Here is a 27090-nt window from a genome sequence, read left to right on the forward strand (position 1 = left end):
GATGAACCAGCAATGCAAGGTATGCGGAGAGCCAGCGGCCGGCTTCCACTTTGGTGCCTTCACCTGCGAGGGCTGCAAGGTTAGTAAAACTCATTTCCTCCACCCACCTGTAGTAACCTTTAACCTTAATTTGACGCGAGAGACTTAAAGAAAAAAAATGGTTTTTTTGCAGAATTTCGTAGACTTTCTAACAATATTTCTAGAAACCTTAAAACTTTCATTATGCCTCGCGGTCTATTGACGAATAAAAAGAATTGTGAGATTATAAAACTGAGACGTTTCATAGTCTACCGGGTAATAAAATTATTATTTATACGCCATAATTTTTTGGCTTATTAACGATAGGTAGTTTAGTTGTTAATTTGATATATACGTGCATCAGGGAAGATTTGTGATACTTTACAGTGTGATATATGTGAGAAGCTTTTTAACAACGTTTACAGATCTGCCTATATTAGTTAATTTGTTCCAAATTTATGCCGCGATCGGTTATATAATTAAAAATTCGCGTGGGTGGTTTAAGTCGTTTTTCATATTTGAAAGGGATTCTGAAATTGTTGGTCTAGATATAAAAACGTGTTAAGAGAATGGTCTTAATGAAATGAAGGTTAAGCATCAACAATTAAATAAAAGTAAAAGTATAGCTTGCATTGCCGCTTCTTATATTCACGTAATTGAATTAATTTCCCGAATGCTCACAACGGTAATAATTCAAAGAATTGTTACACTCGCACAAAACGTGTAAATCAAAAATATATATCATAAAGAAGGATAATAATTAAGGAAGCGAATCTTGGCGAAGGTGAGTGAACTATTACTTTCACACTGCACTGTACTTAATTGCCGATTGACCGAAAGAATTAAATTTGAAAGAATTTGACCAAGCCATAAATAGTGTAATAAATGAGGCGGGAACGTTCTAAAAAAATGTTACAATTTCCAATTAATTATAGCTTAAAGGTGTTCCAATAAATCACTACTATGGGCAATTCGATCATTTTTTGCATACGAGAGATTGTCCACACGACGACTAACCCAAAAATTCCTTCTGGACGATTATTATGCGAATACTGGTTGTCCTTAGGCGCTGATTATGGAAATTGATAGCATCGATTCACAATAACCGGCGAATAAATAAAGTAGGAAGCTTTTCTACAACTCCAAAGGAAGCCTGGCTTTAATGTATTACATGAGGATATGTTATTGTGAAAGTGTTTTGTAAAAGAAATCGTTTGAAATATATTTCACCTTTCCGAGGGTTGTCACATTAAATTACAATTACAAATTGCGCTCCCTTTCTCGAAATTATTTATTGTCGTCTCATTAAACTGATTCGAATTCGGTGTGGAAATTGAGCCTAAAAAAGGACTTTTATCCAGATTTATTAGATAAGTAGACTAAAATTGTGTAATTAATTAGACGTTGACATGTAATTACAGTTAATTATCTACTAATTTGATTAATTTTTAGGTTGCTTCCATTTTTAGCGGCAAATCTGGGCCATTTCAGCAAGATATTTTGAAACCTAATACACTAAATAATTCGGCTCCTGTCAGATTAAACTCATTTAAATTCTAGTCGGTTCTTTGTGTTAGTTAATTACAAACAAAACGTTTCGCGTAATGAGTTGTAATAAAACACGTTTCTTATACGGGTTAGGAATGGGAAACATTTAAATGGCACCTTTCATTATACTAATCAGGTATTTGCATTTTGTTTAATAGATGACGGTAGATAGGTAATCCATATTTTTCGGAACGGAGCTTTAAGCCAGCTTAACTACTTCCGGGAGTTGACAAAGGTATTCAACTGCTATGCAATACATTTTTCCACTGCTAACAACACAAATCAGATTATAAGGACATGTGTAAAAAATAAAGAAAATGCGTTATAGCTTTGAAGCTTTTGGAGCAGGTTAGTTTTTTGGGGTAAACGCTGCGCATTTCGCACTTGGTTAAATATTTAGTCAAGTTCTGGTTTATGTAACCAAATAATAAATTAAAAACTTTAATTAACGTCTTATTAACTAAGAAGCATATAAATTTCTACACACGACAAAGTTGCTGAGAATTACAACCGAGAAATTATTATTCATTTACGTGTGCATAATTAAAAGTCATTTTGCGCTTTAAATAGGGATGTTTGTACCTATTTGTTTATCTAGAGTAGGGAGTTGTGTAGATTGAGTTGATACAATTGTTTAGTTGTGTGTTGGTCAATGATTTGAATCCACCATAAATTGGAGTATCGGTTTCCTGCTTGCAAAATAAATCAAATACAATACATACATGATTTACAACTTACATTATATAGAAGAAAATCACATGAGCATTTTAGATAACTATTTTAGAGCAATTAACTCATTAATCATTTAGGGTTGCAATACCTACTCTTGCCTTTATAGTGCGATATATCTGACTAACTGATAAAATTGGTATATATTACTGTGCAAGGATATGCGGTCAGCCCGCTCTCAAAACACCCGTCCAGCTACTACAAATTATCCGGGTCGCACAATGGGTTCGAATAAACACAATTCATCGACTTACAATGAAAAGAACGTTATACAAAATTCCTGAAAGGAAGTGAAATTGCAAAGATTGTTAGGACAAATTACCCCGCACACAGCTGTTCAAAAAAAGATATAAGGAAATCCTATAATTACCTTCAGTTTTTATTTCTTTAATAATCCTTGGTCTTTCAACGGTTTGCGATAAACAAGGCGCAGTTAACTCCACATACACTTTTCAGTATTTAACGAAACAGCACTGCCATACTTAAATGTCCTTCTTCAGATTTTTAAATATAAAAAGGCAATCATAATTAGCGTTGATAATGCCAGCTTCGACAGAACGCGTCCCCACGTACGGCGAACTAATGCGCATATCGTTGAACATCAGTATCTCCCATTTATCTCTTCAAACAGCGATAAGAAACACGTTCGTTAATTAAATCTCGTCCTTAAACAAAAAATCTTATCGCAAAGGACCGGATGTGCCTACACAATTTCACGTTTTACGAGTAAATAAACAAATCTACATAAATAATACGCAACCACAAACAATTGCAAAAGCAAAAATACCACTGCAAAAATACATATTCAAATTAAATAAACCAATTTCTGTGCTTATTCGTAAATTGTGGGGGTACCGACAGCCTCGGGTACCTTCAGCAGGAATAATTCGGAGAGCAAAGAAATTATAGTTCTATTTGGTCTAAATAAAAACAAAACAAACCAAAATAATGTTATAAACAATAAAAGAAATAAACCTCGTATATAGGGACGGCGGTGTTTCCCTCTAGCGTCAGAACGCCAATGGAGGGCCGGTCGGCTATTTCCATGAATAACCCTAAACCACAAGGCGGTTTGCTTATCGGCTGACCCTGCAAATAATAGGTTAATAAATGGCCGATGAGCAGCTCAAGATCACAGAGATCCGGGGTGTATTATATCGTTGCGGTGGCACTCCTTAGTCGGGACAGCAAAATCCTCTGGAGAGTATATTAACAAAGTTACTTAAAATTTAACTAGACCAATTCTTTCAGCCACTCCTAATTAAGGGTTTGTAATTATAGAACGGCAATTGAGCCTGACAGTAGCTCTAGGTGATGCCGGATGAGTCGGTAGGAATTTACGGAAGATAATTGAGTCAAACCAGAGACACTTCGAAGTAGGACAGAGAGCATGCCTAATAATTATTTTATGTTGTTCTTAAGAGATGGAAATTTATCTTGTAAAGAAACCGCTCGGATGGACAGCAACAAAAACCTTTTATTGTAGAGTAAGGAAGTAAAAAGGAGTGCAATATAATGGTTGAATGAAATTCATCGATTCTTGTTAGGAATTAATTCTATTCCGTGCGAACCCAATAGCGGAATACTTCACTACAAGTTAATTTCTTTTCAATTAACATTAATTAATTGAATCGGAGATGTAATATTTGCGAGCCGCTTTTATAATCATAACCATAAGTAAACATTCTTGTGGTCTAACTTATTCAAGCTGCTAACGTAATTTCTACTAAATTTAACTGGAGGGATTAGTTGGCTTCTTTTGCTTGCTTCTTTTTTATTATTTCATGATCCATAGAGTTCTTTTAAACAATATGAATTGTATTAGGGCAGTTGAAAAGATTAACTACAGTTGACAGTGAGGCCAGAAAAAATCTTTGACTTTGGTTCTGTCTAAAGTCCAAAGTACACCCTCTTGCTTATTGACTTGAATCTGTAACTATAAAATTGTTAAATCCCGTAGTAGCTCAGGTAGCTACGAGATAGTCTTCTGTTTCAGGTATCATGGGTTCGAATTCCAACGCCAGTAACAAAACATTTCCCAGCAATTACCAAATTGACGTCGACTTTCTAACTATAAAATGCTTAAAGCATCTGTAGCTCAAATGACTACGCGTTAGTCTTTTATTTCAGGAATCACCAATTTGACCTTGCATCCCGGGTCAATTGCCAAAATTTGACCTTGCACACCGGGCTTATTGACAAAATTTGACCCGGGTTAACCGTCGAAATATTTTCCAATGGTTCCCAGAATTATCCCAGGGCAAAGTATCGCTACACCAACAGTCACTTTTAGTCCTTCATCGTATTTTAACACGTTGATTTAGTCCACGGAGTACAAAAAATAAATAGTGTAGAAGTACATATAAATTATTATTGATTGATTGAGTAACACTGTAATTTTTTTTTTTGAGAAACCACTGCTCGCAGCTGGTTTAATTTAACGAGCTCTGATTGGTGCATTATTTTTAATGAGCAGGGTTTACGCACTTTGTCTTATTTTCCTTGAGACTTTACTTAACAATTTTGAACGTCAAATCCATTTTTAAAAAATTCAATGACGGTTTAATCGCAAAAAAGCATCTGGCGATTAATCGCATTGGGTGATCTAGACACTTTTCTCGCACGTTGGAGGCTATAATTTGAATTTGAAGTGGATGCATACCCACACGGTCATATTCATTAACCACTTTGTTGTCTCATGTGCGCTTTTAAGGATTTTTAGATTTGAAATTTGAAACCATTATGTTTCAACTGTTGCAATATTCGTATTGTTTCACATGTGATTTCTAGGGTTTTTGTTTTTGGTTTCGGTTTTTATTTTATTCTTTTTTTATTTTGTCTTTATTTTTGAGTGGGCGGGGTTTCAGCCAAGGCTGCTCTACCAATCCAACCCACTATACATTTACAAATATCCATGCCCGAACCCGATTCGAACCAGGGACCCTTAGTACCGCAGTCCAACTTCAACTGAACTGCGCCACACGGGCCAGCCCCCACAAGGGTTTCTAGTTCCAATTCGACTTTAGGTAACCGCTTTTACCTGTCTTGCGTATATGAATTCGGATAATGCAGCCGTGAGTAAAAAGACAACTCTTTATCTGAGATAACGATGACAAACCGCGCTTGGACTGAAGATAACGAAATTGGGGCAACGGGCCATTTATGTTAACTTATCTGTTATTCAATTACATAATCAAGTTTCTAATTTATTAATGGATAATTCCTCTTTAAGGGATGATACAACTACGGAGTCGCTGAGTTCGGTTCCTTGTTTCTTTTTGTTTTAGAGTAAATTGTTGTAAGCATCGGGACAGCGCTCTTCTTCATGATTCTTGTATGGGATACTTATACGTTCATTATCGGGGCCATTTTGTCATAATAATTTCGGGGATTGGGTGTAAAAGTCCTAATTGAATGTAGATGAATTAAATAGGGATGTCAAGTTTAATTTGGGTAACAAGTTGACTAGTAATTACGAGCAAATGGAGCACGAGAATTCCTAGATTCTTTCTATACCTTCAGTAAGGATTGTGGTACTTGATACTCAAAGTGAGTTGAGTTGAAAAATTCAGCACTTACTACTTACTACTTACTACATTCCCACCGATAAAGTAACTAGAATTAGCATGACCTTTTGCCGAAAACAGAATCACACCGAAATCATAATAAAAAGAGAGGAGTGACATTTATGGGTGATTATGTAAAATGAAATGTCAAACTAGACCAGCTGTTCACATTATGTAGTTTCAAATGGGCAGTATTAACAAGTTCAAGATATAAAGGTATTGACTTAAATCGCTCTCAATGAAGGTAACGTGTAATGTGACGCAGTGTAATGTACGAGTAATTAAATCATAATGGAGTAACTTTGGGACCATTTTGACGCACAGAGAAAGAAAGGGTTAACAGAGACATACAAAATAGAGAAATATGGAGAAGAATTAGAAATAACTTACAACCGCTCCAGGAGAGCCGCTACCGAAACGGAGAAACGAGGGGAAGTGGGTCGATGATAAACAAAATATATAATGAAATGGGTAGTTCGCAGTTGGTGTAGCTTGGTACCTCAGTACTACTGTCTTTTGCATAAACATATCACAAACGCATTTTCTGATTACTATAGTAAAGGCAATGTGTTGTTGGATAAAGCGAGCGGGTCAGAATAGGGACCCCAAAAAACGACATCTATAGAAGCCTTCCGGAATGAGCATTTATATAATAACTGTATTTTGGGACACTTGAATGGATAATATAAACTGTAAAGTGGAGATTTTGCACTAAAATCTTATTTTTATCACCTGTTCCTACGCGGAATTGCGTAAAAAAGAAATTGGTGCTATCCAACAACAATAAAATCGCGTTTCTCAAAACTTTAAAAATAATTAACCACCCACACTAAAACGTTTTAGGATCATAAAATGAGTCACGTCGGCACTGACCACTCCTAATCACTTACACGGTACTATTATAAATCACTTACGAGGGCGGTCACGGAAACTATCAGCAAGTTAGTGCCGGAGCAACTAGAACATTTTCATTTTTTAATTTACATAGTTTAAGACTTCGTGGGCAATCGTTTTATTAATGGAAATTTGTTAGCCATTATACAACGATTTAACTGTAAATTTAAAAACTAATATTAAAAGGTATAAATTTTCCTTTCCCAATACTAATAATAGTTAGGCAAGTCATAACAGGATATCATACAGCAATTCAAAGACCATAAAGGCACATTTAAAAATGACACATGTACTATAAATTTAAAAAAGGTTTGGAGATTAAAATGGATATTAGACAAGTTTAGTGTGTAATAAATATCGGGTGGACATTACAGGTATTTTTCAGATAAAATGTGATGTACAAAACTATACAGTGATCTTTATGGCACGAGTTACAGATTAAAGGACCGGTTCCAAAATATTTTGTACTACCCGTAATTGAATGGGTACTTTCACATTTCCATTATTCGGTGCATAGATCTAGAAATCTTTACTACTAACAAGGACCACTTTGTATCTAAGCTTAAATTGGATACGATACGAAATTACTATCTATACACCCACTAGGAAAAAAAGCGAGGCATGAGAAATGGGTTAGCAGATCATCTCAAGCTGCATACTCACTTTTGATCTTTAGAAAAAAAGCTGTAGGTGATTCGAACATTATCCATCTTGCAGCAGGTAATGTACAGAAGATGCCAAATTAAAATTAACTTAAAATGGGCGGTTGCGTAACGCTCGTTTTTGCTCCGACCGCATTAGAAAGGGATATGTAGCGGTTATAATAAACGGTAAATGATATGATTATTGCTATTTTCAATAATGACAGTAATAAATGAAATTTTTTTTCGGATGGTAAATAATTTATCGTATCCTTAGGGCAGCGCAACACAGAAGCGTCCCACTGAGTCATTAATAAAATTATCGTGTTGGTTTTTTGTTAAAGCGGACTGTAATTAATTCATACTTCTTGTGTTTGAGAAATCTTTGGATCTTTGCAGCGTGAAAGTATCAAGATATTAAGTTACGTGTGAATTACTTTCGTGATATAAGAAATTGGTCTGTCATTATGGTACTTGCTTACTTATATTAAGTTTCACTAAAACTCTGTCTTCTGCTCGGACATAAAAAGTTAAGTATCATGTTCCTCACGTAGTTTATGTGTGAAATATGATTAAGGAATTTTGTACAAAAAATAATTTCATGATATAGAAACTCGTTATAGATACGTGATTCATGTGTGAGTTATTAATCAATACCTTTTATGGATACGTACAGATACTAACATGCTCGAGTTGATTTAGAACGGTTTTTTTCGAGTTTTCTAATTTTCAAATAGAATCGTCTTATTTATCGACTTAATTAGCACTCTGACAACAACTCACGCACACGAATTGAATAAAAAAAACGACGCGATCGCTTAAACGCGCCAAAAAAGTAATTAGGTCTTTCAGTGTGTTATTAGGCTGTATTCGAAGTGTTACTGCTGATTGAAACTGTCGAAGTTATTTCGAATTGAAGCGCCGAAATCTAAAGTTGGCTATTTCTAAATGAAACCTGTAATTATTGTGTCAGGAAACATTTTTAGAATTTCGGTTTGAATTCAAAAAGCTATAATCCTGAAAGAGAAAAAGCTTGTAAAGTTTAAGTACTGATTAATAATGGGCTATCGAAGTGCATCATGCAGTGTGGAGCGTTTGGGATATCTAATTAAAAATCCCACCCTGGTATCGTATGTTGCGTTGATTTTCGGAATGCAACTTAAAGGACCATATTTCAAACAGATTTAATTACGACGAACAGTATAATGCTAAAATAGTACTGTAAGGAACTAAAGTGTGTGTTTTGATCCCGAAGGTGCAGGACGCACTTTAGTCCTGTGGTAATATACCTACGCTATTTTTTGTACTCCTGTAATCAGCTGCAACAATTTCAATAAAGTCCAAATTTCAAAGAAAAAGATTAGTTTGATTGCAGAATCAAGAATGCCAAATTGTGAACGTATAATAATAAATGCTAGTTTAATTTAAAAATTTTCGTTTAAAACTACGGTGCAAAAATAATGGTTTAAAACTTTGCAGAACATGCTATGAAGAAACTACTGCCTCCAAAAGATATAAGGAAAACGTCATAAGTATAAACTATGATGCAAGAACCAAAAAGTACGTATCAATGTAATCATTAAATTGTGTTTTAACATTTCAGTGTTTACGTCACTTTTTGATCCGCGTCGCGTTTTTCTCCCTCCTGGAGAAAAATTGACACTTTAGTCCTCTGAATGAATGACAATACACGGTCCACGGAGTACAAACATGTTTTTATTTTTACAGTTGATGGTTTTTCATAACGATACCTGACACTATGACAATATTAAAAATTATTGTTTTACATTGGGTAGTGGCACCAGTTGAACATGTCTTCATTGGACTAACTAAATCTTAACGAAAAACACCCTCATCTTAGCGCTATATTGATCGAAACTTAATTCCGCTCTAGTTAAACTAAATGCATGAACATTTTAAAAAAGTGATTGTATCTTCGAAAAATGACAGAACAAGGCAACATATGAAAAAAAAACTGATAATTGAACACTCATTATGCCAAAACCGAAAATCTAATAGCTGAATTTCGATAATTTTTTTAGTGTAGCCAAAATATAAATAGTAGCTACCTCAGGTGCGCGTGCGCGATTCTGCCTTTTTATGTCTAAGAATATGTGTACCAAATTTGGTTCCAATCGGTTCAACCGTTTGGCCGGAAATGAGAGTTTGTCACACTTGCGTATGCCGAGACTCCCCAAAAGGTTTTTCAACCCTTCTTTTTATGTGTAAGAACATGTGTACCAAATTTGGTTTAAGTCGATTCAGCCGTTTAGCCGGAAACGAGAGTACAGACAGACAGACAGACCGATCGAGATTTTGTTTGATTCGAAATTCTGGTGCTTCCAAAAAGTGTATTGCCGTCAAAAAAGTGGGGGGTCATTTTTTATCCCATTAATGCAATACCGCCTTTACTAACGTTCGGGTGGTAAAGAGGACATTTTTTGCATATTAATCTTACATGATTTATCAGTTTCGGATACAAGGTTTGATATGGTAGTCGACTTCTAAGCATAAATAAGCGAGCAGGCGGTGGAATTGAAGATTGTCCTTTTTGCATCTTTTAATGTCTATACAGAATTGTTTTCTTAACGGATTCCGGATGTCTGGGGACGAGATGTTCGGTATTTGGATCATATTCACTTATCTTAATTAGGGAGATTTGATTACAACTGCAAATTCGGCATGAGGCCATTTTAGCATCGTGGAAATTAGCAACGTAGCATGTGTTGGTCGTATTTGGGAGTTATTTAGTACCTTAAAGCTTTTATTTGATTGGCCTGGTGATGGACACGCACAGAACTCGACTTGGCTCGAAAATTCGAATCGAAAACAAGTCGAGCTTTTGCTTTAAGGTCAACTTACTTCATTTGAGCCGTGCATAGAGCCTACCTATGTCTTTTTCGAGTTGAGTCGAGCTCTTTGTTTTGAGATTTCTAGCTTATCGAGCAGCTTGGCTGAATTTATTCAAAATTCAGTTATGTTAATGATACCTATGTGTGTAATGTAATAGTTTTTGGCTACAACAGTATAGCAAGTTAAGTTCGCTCTGAGCGATTTTCGAGAACTACGTTGGTGCTATGTAAGGAATGAAACAGAGTAAACCAGGAGTTGGCCAAAAGCTTTATATTATATGCCTGAATTCTTGGGTTGGGGAAAATTTTCTTCTGTAAAGGTATCTGATCTTGTACCTACTTTCGCCGTTAATATAAATATTTTTATATTGTTAATGGCAAACGATCACTAAACCATCCACAAAACACCTGTCTAAGCTAGCTCAAATAAATAGTCGCTCATATAAACAATTAAGTAACATGAAATTCTTAAAATCCAGGATCGTAATTTAAACTCAAACTGATATAAAACTGTTGATTTAAACAAAACACAAATTTATTCTGTAGCATTAAAAAGTGGCGACAGTGCCAGCTACAAATACCACGCTACAAGCGTTCGATAGAAATAGATTAAATAAAGAATTACCTTGTAATGGCAATAATTCAATTTTCCAATCTTACACCGCAATTTTCATTAAACAGACGCTTACAAAAAAAATTCACAGATTTCCCAATCCATGCAACCATCGGAGTCATTGGAAAGGGCACCGTATAACGGTATATGTAAATCAGAAATAACGCTTATTCTATCAGATCACTTCCGCTTTCTGAATAATAAGGGTCATAACATGCTCGTAATACTATCAATAGTTATTTACGTTATAAGGCCGGGAAGTGGCTTATTAAAGTACGAGTTTAGATGTTTACGGACGAGGCGACGAAGGAGCCGAGTTCGGAATTTCTAAACGAGTGCTTTAATACTCACTTCACGGCCGTGTGTCGTACAAAATTTTATTTCATACTGTCTCAATTTTGAGATTTCTTTTGATTCTTTTACGTACATAACACATGCCATCTGTAGTCGCATCACCTTTGAATCCGGTACCGTTGCATAGTTACGCACGAATTGTTTTGCCTTGTTCATTATTTGTAAAAAAAATTGACGCGGCATGATCTTCTGGTGGTGAATTTGCAAGGGTGGTTTGTTCAAAAAGTGAAGAAGCTGTAGAAAACCTCATCCCCAGAAATCAGTATCAGTTATACTTATATAGTTTGTGCTTGGCGAAAAAAGGTACAATGAGGATAATAATGTGAACGAAAACATTATGCTTTCTAACGTTGTGGATGCGGTAAGAAAATAATTAGGGCTAATAAACCTTCTTTAAACTAATAGAATACCTTCTAGGCCAAAAAGTTCTCTAGTTCTACATTGTGTCCAAATATTCAATGTGCAAAACCATTATAAATGAAAACGCGAACATTTGCAAATATGTCAAGTTGACAGCGCCTACAAAAGATTACCTTTTAGTAAAGGTTAGATGATACCTAATTGTACAACTTTTTAATTTCGGATTCATTAGGACACAAAAACTCACGGTAGACGTATTTCCAGTCATTAATAAGTGCGATGGAGTGAATTTTTTGAACTTGTACAGAAATTAGTGCAATTTTCGCCCCAAGAATATGGTTGAGAAGGTGGCAAGAGGTTTCCACCACCACAGTCCCCAGCGATGGGGGTGTGTCCTCTATTAAAATTATTGAGAATTCTAATTGTATAATTAATAGTCCTAAGCTTTTGGATGATAATGTAAATAGCTATCGTCTTAAATAAATTTGACGTTTCTTCTTGTCAGAAAATTATCAGTTGCTTTGCTACGCAACACTTTCCGGCCTTGTGATGTAATAGATCATTTTCCGGACTCAAATGAATGATGTAATGTACTGTATAGCGGACAGTATGAAATAAAAGAGATGTGCGAGAATTTTAGATTGGAATAAACAAAACAATTGAGCACTACGTAGTAAGTATCCGTGACTTTTCCTTCGAATACGGTACAATTGTCACTTGATGACTTGATAGAAAAATAGTTTTCAAAAAGTCGGCTCGTCTCGATTGCATAATTAGTAGGGCGGGAATTAAGCAAACGAATAAGGTTCGGTTTTACAATTACACTTTTACGGGGAATAAGATATTCCTGGAATAACTGCCATAGCAACATGTATGCCATTGGTTGACACAATGGTAACCAACGCAACCGTCGACATTTATTCTAGGTATAGCTTATCCTCGGTATATACCTTCATTGTAGAATTGGCCCTTAGAGATTAAAGATGGTCGTCTGCGTTAATAAAAATCAATTTTGTAGGCGTTCTTTAATTAATAAGTAATTGTGGGGAAACTTTTTGGATATTCGTAGATAAGTACGCAGTGAGACCAGTGCGTGATCCTTAGGGAAAATTAAAATTAGTAAATTCGCGTTTGGCCATCAGTGAGGCTCACTAATTTTCAATTTAAAATTTTGATTATTGCACTCATTTCTAAAGCCCGTTACTAACAAACGTCCTGCTGTTTACATGCTTGCAATGCACGAATATAAATTAATTGTTCTAAAAAGCTCCAACCTAGATCTTTTGATTTTGCTACAGTCTTTTGGTTAGTACTAGTATTATTTCACTCATACAGATTTAGAATGTCCTCTCTTTGCGTTCCATCAAATCCAAATCCACCAAATTTCATGGAATCCTGACCATCTTTGAAATCCGAGCAAAAATTGCAGTCTAAATGTTTTTTCGAAATATCTAATTTTATATTAGTTGTTTGTATGCTGAACAAACCACGAATATCAAATTACGGCTGCCCCCAAGGGGCGCTATACCTTGCCCCTGCTTAAGGTCGGGGTAGTAGTGGTCTACGACGCTAAGCTCCAGGTACACTCAATCAGAGAAAACGGCGGATCAAGGAATTGCACGAGTTCAACAAAATGGCGGCGGTAACGCCAGAAGGACTAAAATAAAATTACGGTGCACTAATCATACGGCAATTTCCCTAGCGGGAACGGAAGTAATAAAACACAAATCGGGAATTGCAGGAAAGAGAGAGAAAATTGGCGAGAGAATACCCCCCCCCCCCCTAATTATTTGAACATAAAATATCGAACGCTAACCTTCCAAATTAAACAGTACGGTAGTGAATAAGGAGATCACATTCCACACGGTGCTGACGTCCTAAAAATCCTTAGACTTTCCTTGTCTAAGTAATAATCTGTAATTAGCCCTAAAACTCAAATTAATTAAGAGCGCTTCTTTTGTGACCCGACTTAATCGGATGCTGTCACTGCATCTCATTAAATTATTTACCGATAACTTTAAGTACTTAATTTGCCTGATGATACTTCTAAATTCATTTTAATTAACACCCATTGTCTCATGGACTTTCTTAGGTCAGACCAAAACGTGAACTTGCAATTTTAGTGCTCGTTTTAAATTACCATAGGCAACTAAAGCCGGCTAATAATGACGGATCTGAAATTCTAAAATATTCACCCTTGTGTTCTAAATGGCAAGAGCTTTCGGACGCAACAAAGATAAATGAAATACCTTGACGGGAACGGTTGTAAGCGGTGAATTAAATACAGATTTTGTTTACGGTAACGGCGACTGAAACAACTCGAGAAATTAAATCAATCAATCTTCAACTCCTAGAGCCAACATAAATACTTTCGGCACGACACTTTTCGTAATGAAGTGCCCTCAGGTACCGGATGTTCACATACCGGGTGATCATGAAAGTATGTAAACTGCAAGGCGGAAAATAGATGCTTTCGAGCTTTTGTTGCAAAGCTCGAAGTTGTAATTGTGGAAATTAGAATTCCTTTACTTCTGAATGTCACCCAAAACGTCAATGCTGAAACAGTTTAGCCCTTATTGCACATTTGTAACTTCCGACATCTGGTCTTACTTCAGATTCCTTCTGCAAACATCACAGTTCGAATTCTAAACTTAGTGCTTTATTTCACCCCTAATTAGAACGTTACCCAGTTCAAACTTCATTATTTAACGTTACTGTAAATGTCTACCTCAAAATACAAAGTACTAATAAACCACAATAGATTACATCTTTTCCCCTAGCTAGCTCTTAAAAATAGATCAAACTAATTGTGGTGACTTGATGTCAAATCACAAGGGTCGCAGATTGAAGTATGAAATTCAACTCTTTGCCATTTGAAGGAACTAGGTAACCAGGTAACCACAATGCACCTTAAAACTAATTTAGTGGTAAACATTTTAATTTAGTCATCAGTCAGTAGATATCATAAAAAAAAGTGGATCAATTAACCAGTTTCGGTTATGTTTTTACCTAATTGAATTATCTTATATGAAACACGCAATAAATCAATTCGCTCCGATTTCGTCAGTTTTAATTAAAAACGGAGATCTACCGGGTGTGCGAAGTGTGTCTTCCTTTAAAATTAATCCCGCGCGGAAACTTTATAGGAAACGAGGAACGTAATTTGTAGGCGGTTTTCTAATTTGGGTTATACACATTTTAAATCTGTTGAAGTGATCAATCAAAACGTTCTAAATAATTATGCAATTTCCGTTTTACGGAAAAAGCTCCCGTTACGCGTTTCGAACTCGCGTCGAGCTATTCGTAAAAAGTTAATAACATAATTAATTGAACTGTTTACTTGCGCGGAAAAGTATTGACGTTAATGCGCCAAGAATGCCGATTTTAATTTCCTTTGGATGCGATTGAAAAAAACCTTTTCGCGCCGTTGTCGCGGCACCAGGTCAAAATTTCCTAGCCTAATTTATAAAAACAAAAAAAGCTGAAAACCGATTATGCTAATATCACCTGTTATGACCGTAACGGTACAATATTGGAGTTAACGCAATAACCTTTTGACACGCGAGAAACTGGAAAATTTCTTAATTAAGCGAATTTTAAGGATTTAATTCTAGGATGTTTATAAATTTAATGATCTGTAATTAATATGAATAACCGCTGACGGAGGAATTTTATTTACGAACGAGTAGGTATATCCGGAAAATCGCGCACCGCCGATTTAAAATCAGCTATAGCTCTAATTTTTGGTCAGTTGACTCACAAACCACTTACTGGTAACCTTAGAAAATATGTTTACTCGGCATTTTTGCATAAATATATGGAACACATAAAGATCAGGTATAGTACTATTTTAATTGATAAATAAATTAGTTTTTTTGTTAGATTCTTTTTACGACTATGATGCTTTGACGAACGCCGCTACGTCGTGCCTCAGTTCTGTGGGTGAAAAGTTCGGTATGAAAATTTTGCAAAAGGTGGCGCGATTGGCATAATTTGAAATTTTTACGATTTGATTGGCCAACAGATTAAAATTTACTCACATTAATGGCTTGCATTCTTGTTTAATCTCGTAAAAAATCTCACACCCGTCCACAACATATTGCAAATTTCTTCATTAATCGATAACCTCGTCGAAATCAGCCGCGAGTATTTAACCTCACATCCTTTTCCTCTTTCGGGTTGACAATTTTCAGATGCTGTTAGAGCTGACATGCCCTGTAATAAATATACAAATTTTCTGTTTTACGACTTCCTCTGGGGTCAAACGCAGTGTGCTTCTTAATTTATGCACACCCGGTAATATGTGGTCAAAACTAATTTAATTAAAAATTTTAGGAATTAATAACATCGGACACTGAAAGATATTAAGAAAAACATCATGGGCGTAACTACATACTTGCCTAAATCTACAATGAAAGTAGCTAGCTCGGTTTTAAAATAAAAAATCAACGAACTAAGTATCTTGAAAACTGTAGAAGTAGTGATCTCGGACGGACGGGCGGACGGAGAAAATGGCCGCAATAGCGCATCGAAGTTCGTTGGGAAATGGGTTTATAAACTTTATCTATAAAAGTTATGACGATTGAACTCATTTTAATTTAATTCGACGGAACGGCCCCACTTAGCCAGTTTATAAAGATACTGATTACTTCAACAAAAACTTGAAATTTTTTAAAAAGAACCGATCATTACTTTTTATACAAATCAAAAGATTTACGTTAGTTTAATTATAGCGTTTCCTAAAATCGATGGTTTCCCCTAAGGTGGGATTTCGTTGCGTCCGTCGTCCAGTGTTTGCGGTACAAAATCAAATTAGTCCCTATTGAGTGTAAAAAGCTTCGTAACCTTTCATCGTCGACATTCAGGCGAGTTTCATAACCTTCTTGGCGCCTACATTTATGGGTTTCTTGTCGTGTAGCAACCGCCGATGCAGCGATCAAAAACGGTGTCTGTCCTAACCATTTCGTCTAACCCATGACATTATCTAAATCCTAAAGCTTCCCCAATTTTACCGGGTCCCGAAAATATCGGAAAATCAATGTCTAAATAAACTAGAAAACAGTTAGTGTAATTACATCCTTAATGGTCTATTAACCAAAGAAGGACGGAATTAAACACATTTTTACTTTAATTTGAGAACTGCGCGTAAAAAATTCAAATGCAGTACAAATACTGGTACATGCAAAAACGGTGCTGGCGCAAATATAAAATGCCAAGGCTCGGTAAGCTCAGTCAAAGTAGGCGTTATTGGGCGTGCGCCACAAAATCGGATTGAGCAACAAAGAAGTTATAACGGATGATCAAAAATGAGTGGCGGTCGAGTCGCCCTTGGAAGTTCAGGTTAAGTATGATTTCCGATATAAACAAAAATTCCAAAGCAACTCATTTTTGAGCGCATAGTACCTGTAGGGACCACTATATTTAACCTGTGGTACCATTAGAGCCGCGCCTCCTTCCAGCATCTTTAGGTTCATCTCACTGGGGGATAGTTAGAGTAACGTTGAGGGGTCGGACGACTTTAGTCGGGGAGATAGCACAAAGGGCCCGAATTTGGAGCCTAGGTACGTGCGGACCCTGTTGACCCTCCTATCGTAATCCAGAAATACAATATAGGCACGATCCCTTAGCAAATTAGTATCAATAACTGACTACCCTCTACAAATCTTTGATGTCTTCAGAGCTCTTAGAAATGCGAATGTTTCTTCCATAAATCTGAAAGTTCACGTTAGACTTGGAAATAAACTAATATAGCAGTACTTTAATTTACATTAAAGTGACGTTAAAGCAAAACAGACCTTTGAAACGATGTTAGATTGTAAAAAATGAAATTTAGTGGGCAAATGTTAAATTCACATCGATCAATTAGTCTTTAACCAGTGCGCACGCACGCCAAATACTGAGTCACCATAGAAAAGAGTCATGTTAATAAATAGCTTATCTACCGTGTAAAAGCTAAAATGACATGAATGAAAACTATACATTATACACAAATTATGTTGATAATGCAGCTATAGACGCGATAATACACAAACAAGATACGTCGCCCCAACTTACTGCAACTGTAAAAAATTCCTTCTGGAAATATGGGCTCAATACAATGATTCACAAGAAGCCCAAACCGCGGAAATCAAGTGTGATCTCCTAGAAAAAAGTTGGATTTTCGTTATCCCAGTACCTACAATTATATGTAGTATATGCTTCGCTAAAACAGATTGTTACATGCACTTTGAGTACACGAAACAAAATTACTCTTCTACGTCTAGTCAGCAAAGCAAAAATAAATAAGTAAACCGGATAGGCGCCACTTAGCCTTATAGAAAATTTAAAAACAGAGAATATACTTACCCACAAAATTTAAATTCAAAACACAACAACCTGTAGTCAGAAAATAATTATCGAAAGATACTTCCGCAGAAAGAATGGAGTTAAAATTCTTAAATATCTTTAACTATACCAAAAATTCGGTTGCATCGAAAGCGTTTATGCATACTTAAACATTAATCTCACAGAGTACCGGTGAAATTAAAATATTACCTGGTCACGGCCGTCTGAATTCAGAAGGGCGCTCTCTGCCAATAACCTGCAATCTGATAAAAGCACAACACAAAAGAGAGGGAGTAATAGTGAGGCATATAAACTGCGAGAATAAACGTTTGTCACGTCGGGTAACTCGAATATTAAAAATGGTAATTAGCATTCAATGGATAGCAACAATTCATTAAACATTAATGCAGAAATCAATTCCCCAACTGCAATCATCTTCGCCCAATTGTTGTAAAACTTGTACTTTTTATGGACGACCCTTGTTCATTTTTAGAAATCTTTGAACTGAGCCGTTAAATACATTAGTCAATTGTTGAGGGTGCATACTGCATACTTTAAAGCGGGTGTAGGTGGGGGTGCGAGAGTGTAACAACTAAGGCAAACTTAGCTTTCTAAATAGACGTTTTGGAATTTTTTTTGATCAAAATTAAAAATTACAACCGGCGGTTCGTATTGAAATACAAGCTGTGTATGTATATGCGAATCATTGTTTGTTTAATTTACAAAATTTACACCCATAGCCTACGTTAGCACAAAACTTATGTTTTATTTATCCCATGCAAGATACACATTTCTTCTCTCTATGAAAGCGAATTTTAATAACCACATTTTCTGCGCCTTGTCCCCATTTTCATAACACACAATCTCACTACTTGCATATAAGCGAATTTTACAACTTCCCAGGCGTCGGTGTGGCCCGAATTTATATTTAAATTATAATTAATGTTGAGCAAAATTGGTATATTCAATAAATTTCTTCTCATTAATTTACATAATATTCATGTGGCTCCTCCCAGACTTACTTAATTGAATTTTTAAATTTATAGTTTAATTTAGGTAAGAAGCGGCATGCCCTTGCCTTGATTTCTACGTGTTAACGCTTCACGGTTGTTAGCGTTTAACTTTCCTTGAAAGAAACATGGACGAAACGTATGTAATCCGTGGCATCTGCTTTACTCGCCGTAAAGGTGTCCTTTAATTTAATTGTTCCACGTAATTAATTACATAATGCGTCTGCATTCGTTTTGTGCGGTGACAAAGCGTTTTTGAGTTATCATTAATGACGCTTAATGACGATATTGATAACTCCCAATAAACATCGTTTGCAAGTGTGTGACTTTCTTGCGGACTTTTAAAGAATCCCAGAAGTTTTCGTAGTAAAGAATTAATGGAAACGGAGTGTAGGCGGCTTGTTAGTATAAGGATTTCTAATCCAACCAAATTTTGACTAATTTTTCAGCTTGTTTCCGTAACAAATTTCAATAGCAGATTAATTTGTTTGATACCTACAATCGTATTTAATTTTCTAACAAGATCTATCGTATATAACTAATAATAATAATGTATCGTGATGGCAATGGGAATAAAAATTAATAGTCGATTTTATAATAGAATGAAAGGACGTTTCAATAATGCCGTACACCACCCATTTTATTTAAAGTACTTCGGATTGGTGGGTTCGGTAAACAGAATAATTGTTTTTAAATTCCCTGCCATATCTTGGTTTCAACCAGCTGTTACAATTTGAAAATATAGGATGAGTTTTAATATCGGTTTGTTTACTTACGGTTTGGTTTTAAAAGCAATTCACCGACTCAAAAATGTTCCTTCGTGCAAATTTTATCACTAGTATAGTAACTAAGAGATCTCGCTACGAATTAGGCTGATAAAAAGTTTCTTTTGCGCCGGAATTTACTGTTACTGTTTACTGCCCACGTATAAAATTGCAGGTAACTTGCAATTTGTCACGAATCCGAATTTGTTTAAAGTTTCTCCACGATTTATTGGACCTTTCGGAGTTGAAAAATTATATAGGCTTTAGCGAAATAATGATTATAATTTGATTTACAAGAAAAATATAAAAAAACGTTAGAAATTGTAGTCACTGTGTGGATGTGAGCGGATGGAAGTAGCGGCAGTTGACGAAGCCCTTGGTGTTCTTTCGACGGAACGGACGGACCAGCGGACGGACGGAGGGTTCGAGCTCCACCAAGGGTACGGCAGTCTGGAAAACCTCAAACGAAGTAAACGGCAGTTCCAGGAATTCTAAAGGGCAAGCGGAGGCCGGCTACTGGCGAATGCTAAAACAAAATTAAAGCGCGCAACAATTTCCCTGAGTGGGAACAGTAAATAATCGGATTCGGTAGCGGCATATACGGGAAAGCAAATGCAGGAAAGCGACACAATATAACAAAGAATTAAACGTAGCGGTAGAAATTGGGGTGCAAGGAAAAGCAAAAGCTATAGATACGGCGCGGTAAACTTAATGTAAAAGCAGAAAGTAAACGGTATGAATATAAAATACATTTACGGAAAAGGTAAAAACTTCGGTACCTACAAAACGTAGTTTGTGAAAGTGCAAAAGGCAGAACGATAAACTTACTATTCGGTTAAAAGCAAAAAGATCGCTTCTAGCAACGGCTTTACCTTTTATAAAATTCGGATATGTCATGGAGGGAAAGACGGTTATTCAAGGCGGCGCAGCATGTCCTTGAGATAATGCTTGAAAATTAAAACTTCTTTAATTAATTACGCCCTCCCCAGACGTCTTAAAAACGGGGACCAATGTCAACATTATGTGTTTAAAAACGCATTTAACGGATGTAATCTTATCTCAACTTAATCGGAGGCTGTTATCTGTAACTCATTCAACTACTTACGGTTAATTATTATGCTTAGCCAAATAGTCGGAATGAAATTTCCAAATTCGGCAGTCCAGCAATGCCCTTTTGTTCCTTGAAATGTGAGGTCAAGCGGCGTATTCGGTTATCACCTAATACTTTCCTTAAACTGCACGACCTTGCCGGTTTCATTCCTGGATTTTCGTATACTTATAGCACTTTTAGCGCTTCTAGAATCCAGGTGTTTATCTACCAGAGTGATCACTAACACTGATTCTTTCCAGGCGGAAAACGGGTGCTGCTTGGTCAGACTCGTACGAACGTATTTTCACGATTAATCTTCCATTTTTTCAATTCTTTACTACGATTTGGATAGATTTCCAATAAATGCACTCTCCGGTTCCTGAATTTGGATCGCAAATATTTACACATACCCGGAATACAATCCCTCGTAAACACAATGGTACGCATGTGTTTTTATAACTTCGCTAAAAATTTTCAACGCGCCCAAAAGTGTTAACTCTTCAAAAGTCTAACCTCGTCTGCCTAAAACCCGTTTACAATCCGGTCTCTCTTCGTACCGCACACTTTTATCGAAAACGCACACCTTGTTATCGCCAGATATAATTTTGTTCACGTTCGCTATAAAGCGGTACATGTGTAAAAAAAATTTTCCTAAATCCTTCTTTTAATTCTCAAGCGACCACTCGTTTCAATACCCCAAAAAATAGAGTTATTTCGAAAAATAATTACATTTTGTGTGTTTCGCAAGCCTGACGATGGTAAATACCGAAATCGATAGCATAAGTATAGAAAAAAACAAATAAATTATATATTAGCAAACACCGTAAGGTAACTCGTAAATAAGTTATTACAAGACAATTAAGAGTGAAATATCAAATACAATTTAATAATAAAGGGGAAAATTCAAGTGTAAATTCTAGTTGATGCATATTATTTTGATTCTGCATACTTGTTTTGTACAAACATGCGTCTAGGTTGCTTGAACGTAGACAAATTGTGGTGCTTTTTATAAAATTGAATATGCACGAATAAAAAGAATCCTAATTGCCTTTTTCGGTTAAATCGGATGAAAAAAAAAGTGAATTGCAATCATTTATGAAGGACCCACCGATTTAAGTTTGACAATTTTGAAAATTTATATCGTCCGGCTAATTAGCATACACGCTTATTTTTGGGTCCACGTGTGGCGATTCGTGCCGACATAAATCAGTTTCGTGGTTCTTTTCGATTAATAATTTAGATATCTGATTCTATATTTTCTTTATAATATCTGTATTTAATTAACCCACGCTTTATGTAAATGTGCGACAGTTCAAGATGGGGGTCAACCAAATAGTAGCAAACTGTACATTACCGAAACCGTTGGAAAGAAAACGTTTTCGTAAAATATTTGCAAACACTACTGCTAAACTAACCTTTGACGTTGGTTAAACACATACAAAGACGATCCCATCTTGACAGATTATCTGGGTCTAGAAAGTAGAAGATGTACATAATTCGGTCACAATGAGGTGACTTATGTATATGTGAAATAGCCGCGGGGCGCTAGCATGACTTCTTGAAATATAATAATAATCCTCTTCGCCAAGAAAGTTTTCCTTTTTATAATGAGCAAATTGGAACAAATAGTCGAATCGATATAACTTTCCTTTTTGTTAGATTTTTAACACCACATAAACAATACGAACGATTTAATTCGCTACTTTCACGATCGAGTAATTCTCCGTTTAAGGTTGGTTGCACTCATCTCACCCAATTGCTTTGTCAATCGTCTGTGCAGCGAGATTATTAAAATCATGCATTATTATATAAAATTGTATCTTCCGGCTGTTTTCCGATTTTTACAATTTTCTGCGTTATCGCTGAAACTAATCATTTCTTATTGTGTTGCAAGTAATTACCCGCAGTCGTTGTGGCGTCTTTATTATTGGACTTTTGTGTCTAATATACTCAGAGCGAGGTACTTAATTAGGTATAAGTAACTCGTAGATGGTTAGCTAACAGGTGACGAACTGCGAGTGCATGAAACGTTAATAATAGTAATTAGCGCGGTTGCCGTTCCTTATTGCATATATTGATTGATTATAGGTACATCCAGCGTCATCTTAATTACTTTTCAACGGCATCCACAAGTGTTGTGTGCTGTGTAAATGTCACGGATACAACTACTGTCTCACGAAGATTAGGCAAACGTTATGTTTTGTTCCGCTTCTGCTCCTATTTTTAACCACATGGTCGATTTGTATGGATGTAAATTGAATATGCTTTCTTGTTTCATCCAACGGCATAGTAGTCGTTTTCAACGTTAGGAAGACCATCTATTTCAGTACTCCAAAGAAATATAAATCACCCCCACCCAAAATCCACAATAAAAGCGTTCGAGAAGTGAAGAATGCGACAGGATGATCCAAACAACCGAAGATCTAGCTCCATAATTTTGACAAAAAAGACTCTATTTTATGTTTTGCTCTTTGAACGGTATCAATAGAAGTATGGAGTTTAACTTAAAAGTGCTATAAAAGTGTATGATAAAAGAATAAATTCCCGCACACATTCCCGAACTACACGAATTATTTTTTCTATTTGCCGTTTTGTGACTGGACTATTGCGATGAAACTGGATGATGCGACCAATTTTCCAGGAGGCAGATGATATTCTTTAGCAATAACTAAGGTACCCAGCTGCAGATTGGATAGGTGAGTTTTCCATCTTATGCGCTAGTGAAGCGTTGGATAGGTATTGCTGTGTGCCCCAGGTTGTGCGCCACAAAAGAATGCTGTGTGCATTGATCCGTAGGCCAGAAAGCCCGTACACAAAACACCACAACAAAAACCTAGCTAGCTCTTTCCCTTTTATTTATTATCACGGCACATAACTTCTCCCCAGTACAGAGGAGAGATTCGACTCTGCTCTCAGTTAACCTGTTAACTTCTAACAGATAGTGGGTTAGACCAACTACCTTAAACTCCAAACTGAACTGCAAAATTTTGAATAATTAAAATGGACCTTGGGCAAGCATCGAATAAAAACAACAGGAAAATGGTACAAAAACACAAACAAATATTACAAATAGACTAAAATTATGACTTAACTACTTACATTACTTTTCCGAAAATTATAATCCAAATAAAAGGTATCCGTACACAGTTCACCAAAAATGACAATTTTCAATTAACAGACTTTACACTAACGACCGGGTAATCGCAGCATCTTCACTTCGGGTAGACAAGGACGTTCCAAAAACTCAACTTCAAACTGAATCACGTTGAACACACATTTATAGAGGCGCCGACAAACACCTATCCTTGCAGCACCTGGCCAAAACTTCAAAACGTAGAACACAAACTAGCCGCGACTAACTGGCTGTAAATTAACGATGGAATTCGCAAAAAGCGAAGTTCTGCGTAGACTGTGGCTAAAAGCCGATTTAAATTTGCCGCACTATGGCCCTCAACTTGGCAAAAAGCTGATTTAAATTTTCAATGAAACGTAGTTCTGGGTTGACTGTGACAAAAAGCGACGCTTTTCTTGTTAACGTCCTATTTACGGCGAAAACCTTCTTCCGAAAATCAAAATTATAACAATCAATCATACACAGTTGACAACAAAGACTATCCCCTCAACGTACGTTTTATACAAAAAAAATACAGGTCGAATAATTTTTATAAATCAATTTGTTATCAGACATTAAGAGATAAATCCAAACTTAAATTCTAGGAAAAAATAAAATTTCATCTCTCTTAACTACATAGAAAAAACGATAAATCCCATCCACCTGTCAATTAAATTAAGCATTTACATTTGATAACAGATTTCGAACTACTACGGACCTAAAATGTATAATCGCCTCCCTCTGTGTCTCAGAATTGCACCTTTGAATGAATTCAAGAAAAAACTCAAACCAGTATTGATTAGCAAAGCGTTTTACTCAATTGAAGAATTCATGTCTTGCAATCATTTTAATATGTAATTGTGTGTTTTTAAATGTTTTTGTTTTGACAAGTGTAAAATACTACTTGTATTATAAACACGAAATACATATTATTATCAAGACCCAACAATTCCCAGAAATTCTACGTTAAATAAAATAAAAATATAACAAAAACAACCTTGACCGCTTTCTCGTATGACACAATAATCCCCATGCCGTTACATAGACCAACGACAAATGAATAAAATTTACTTGCAAATGTTACTTACACAAAAAATAAACTGCTCTTAAGATTTCCTAAAATTTCATCCTACCAGACGAAATAAATGATGATGATGGTATGATTAAATTTTAGACGAAATTGAGACAGAAGCAAAACTGGAAGGGAGTAAAAGGATACCACGCGGACGTCCTCTCTCTAATTAGCAATCGCGTAGCACTGTCAAAAGGAAGCGAAGTTTAGCTTTTAATGTAAATAAGAATTTACCAAATGTTAAATCACACGATGCGGCTTATTAACACCTATTTACTATGCGATTAAAAAAGAGTTTCTATCGAGTCACCTTTGGACTTTTTGATTATATGGTAAAAAATGCCATGCGACACCTTGGTTACTACAACTGTCAACGGCAGAATCCTGCTCAATCGCGAGAAACCTTGCTAACTCTTTTGGTTCCAAGTTAAAAAAGTTGAAACCATTGTCTGAATAGGCGCATGCGAAAGTTTGCCCCTTCGGGCAATGAAGCATCGAAAGTCATGATGCAGGATTCAGTGGTCGGCCTGATGGAAACCACTTCAAGGTGGATAGCCTTAGTAGTGAAGCAATGTGCCTTGTACGTTTTGCAACCCCGACCTTTGAGGTCTTTGCGGTAACAGCTGTGAGCGAGCATGAAACGTTCTATTCTAAGATGCTCATGTGTAACAATTGGCTTGGATAGATAGTGCTTTTCAAGCAGCAATATGGACGACTTGGTGTATTTCGATTTGAATCACCGCAAACTGAACTACAATCCATTGAATCGTATACAATGTTTGGCATATTTTGATACTCAATTACTCTCAAATTATGACGGAGTACCTTCATAGTTTTTTCTTTTTGTTTCAGTCATTCTTCGGCCGGACCTACAACAACATAAGCTCAATCTCCGAGTGCAAAAACAACGGACAGTGTGTTATCAACAAAAAGAATCGCACTGCATGCAAAGCGTGCAGATTACGAAAGTGTCTGCTGGTCGGAATGTCGAAAAGCGGCTCGCGATACGGTCGCCGCTCGAACTGGTTCAAAATCCACTGCCTGCTACAAGAGCAGCAGCAGCAAGGAATAAACATAAACCCCGGCTTACTACGACCGCACCCTTATCTACCGCTACTACGAAACCCTCCGCTCCTGTCGAGCGACACAAAAAGTTCCGAATCGGACAGTGGCGCCTCCTCGGCCGATCTCGAGGACGACGTCCGCTCGACGAGCGGCCTGAGCTGTTTTCGGTTCACCACCTCGCCGGCAATTAGCGACAAGTCGACGGTTTCGAGCAAGAAGCTGCCATCACCTTCGAGCGACTGCGAGTACTTCCCTCGTAGGCCGCTCATGCCGCCGATTTCAGCGCCGTTTCCGATCGTGTCGCCGAGCGGTACGTTTCCGAGGTGGCTTCCGACGTTCAGCGGCCTCGGCGATTCCAGTCCCTTTCGCGACTTGTGGTTGAAAGGCGGCGGCACGTTGCCACTGGCGGAAACTGCCCCCGAGCAGGAACATCCAATAGACTTATCGGTGCGTTCAATTAATTCTAAAATGCAAGTGCAATCGAACTCTTTCGCCATCGACGAAAGTGAAATCGTAAAACCGGTGCCTTTAGATTTAACGTTAGATAGACAAGCAGATATTGTTACGAATTAAATTATTGAACGTGGTTGTGATCCTTTTATACAATAATATTATATAACGTTGTGAAACCGTGTATGTTCCTGTTGTGCTACAATCGAGCCATATAAAAATGAACAGTACCTGAAAATTGAATTCGACAATCATCATTCCCATACTTTCAATAATTGTTGTACTTAAACGTGTTATTTATTAAATGCAAAATGTTAATAGGTCGATAAGTGTTGAAAATGCTAATGGCATAAATTAGTTCTATATTATATATTTTATTTATATACATATTTTATAAGGCCAGAACTTGTTAATAGTTTAAATATTGTTATCCGGCCAGTAAAAGTGCCTTATATTTTGTAATACGGTAAATGCTTTATTAAAATGTAAAAATGTTTACGTTTTGAAGCTCGTTTTATTTATTATTCAGGACGCTCACCTTTCGACAGTTACCGTTTTAGTTAATCGAAAAGGTTGGTATTTCTTGTTGCTAATTGTATAATAGCCTTACTTAATAACATCTTACCAT

General features: G+C 36.3%; 1 protein-coding gene across 1 annotated transcript; it reads left to right on the plus strand.

Annotated features, from left to right (window-relative positions):
- LOC116174091 (protein embryonic gonad-like) lies at positions 1–26732 on the plus strand. The gene is made up of 2 exons (XM_031491889.1): positions 1–79; positions 25800–26732. Exons 1-2 carry the CDS (start codon positions 2–4, stop codon positions 26583–26585), a joined length of 864 nt encoding a protein of 287 aa, XP_031347749.1. The 5' UTR covers position 1; the 3' UTR covers positions 26586–26732.
- Positions 26733–27090: the final 358 nt, after the last annotated feature.

Source organism: Photinus pyralis, unplaced genomic scaffold (genome assembly GCF_008802855.1).
Source record: "Photinus pyralis isolate 1611_PpyrPB1 unplaced genomic scaffold, Ppyr1.3 Ppyr1.4_LG6, whole genome shotgun sequence".
Taxonomy (NCBI): Eukaryota; Metazoa; Arthropoda; class Insecta; order Coleoptera; family Lampyridae; genus Photinus; species Photinus pyralis.

Bases quoted from the DNA above. Each gene is read 5' to 3' on its own strand.
- LOC116174091 (XM_031491889.1), top strand. From the start codon at position 2: ATGAACCAGCAATGCAAGGTATGCGGAGAGCCAGCGGCCGGCTTCCAC. The intron at 80-25,799 runs GTTAGTAAAACT...TTTTTGTTTCAG, and splicing joins TCACCTGCGAGGGCTGCAAG to TCATTCTTCGGCCGGACCTA.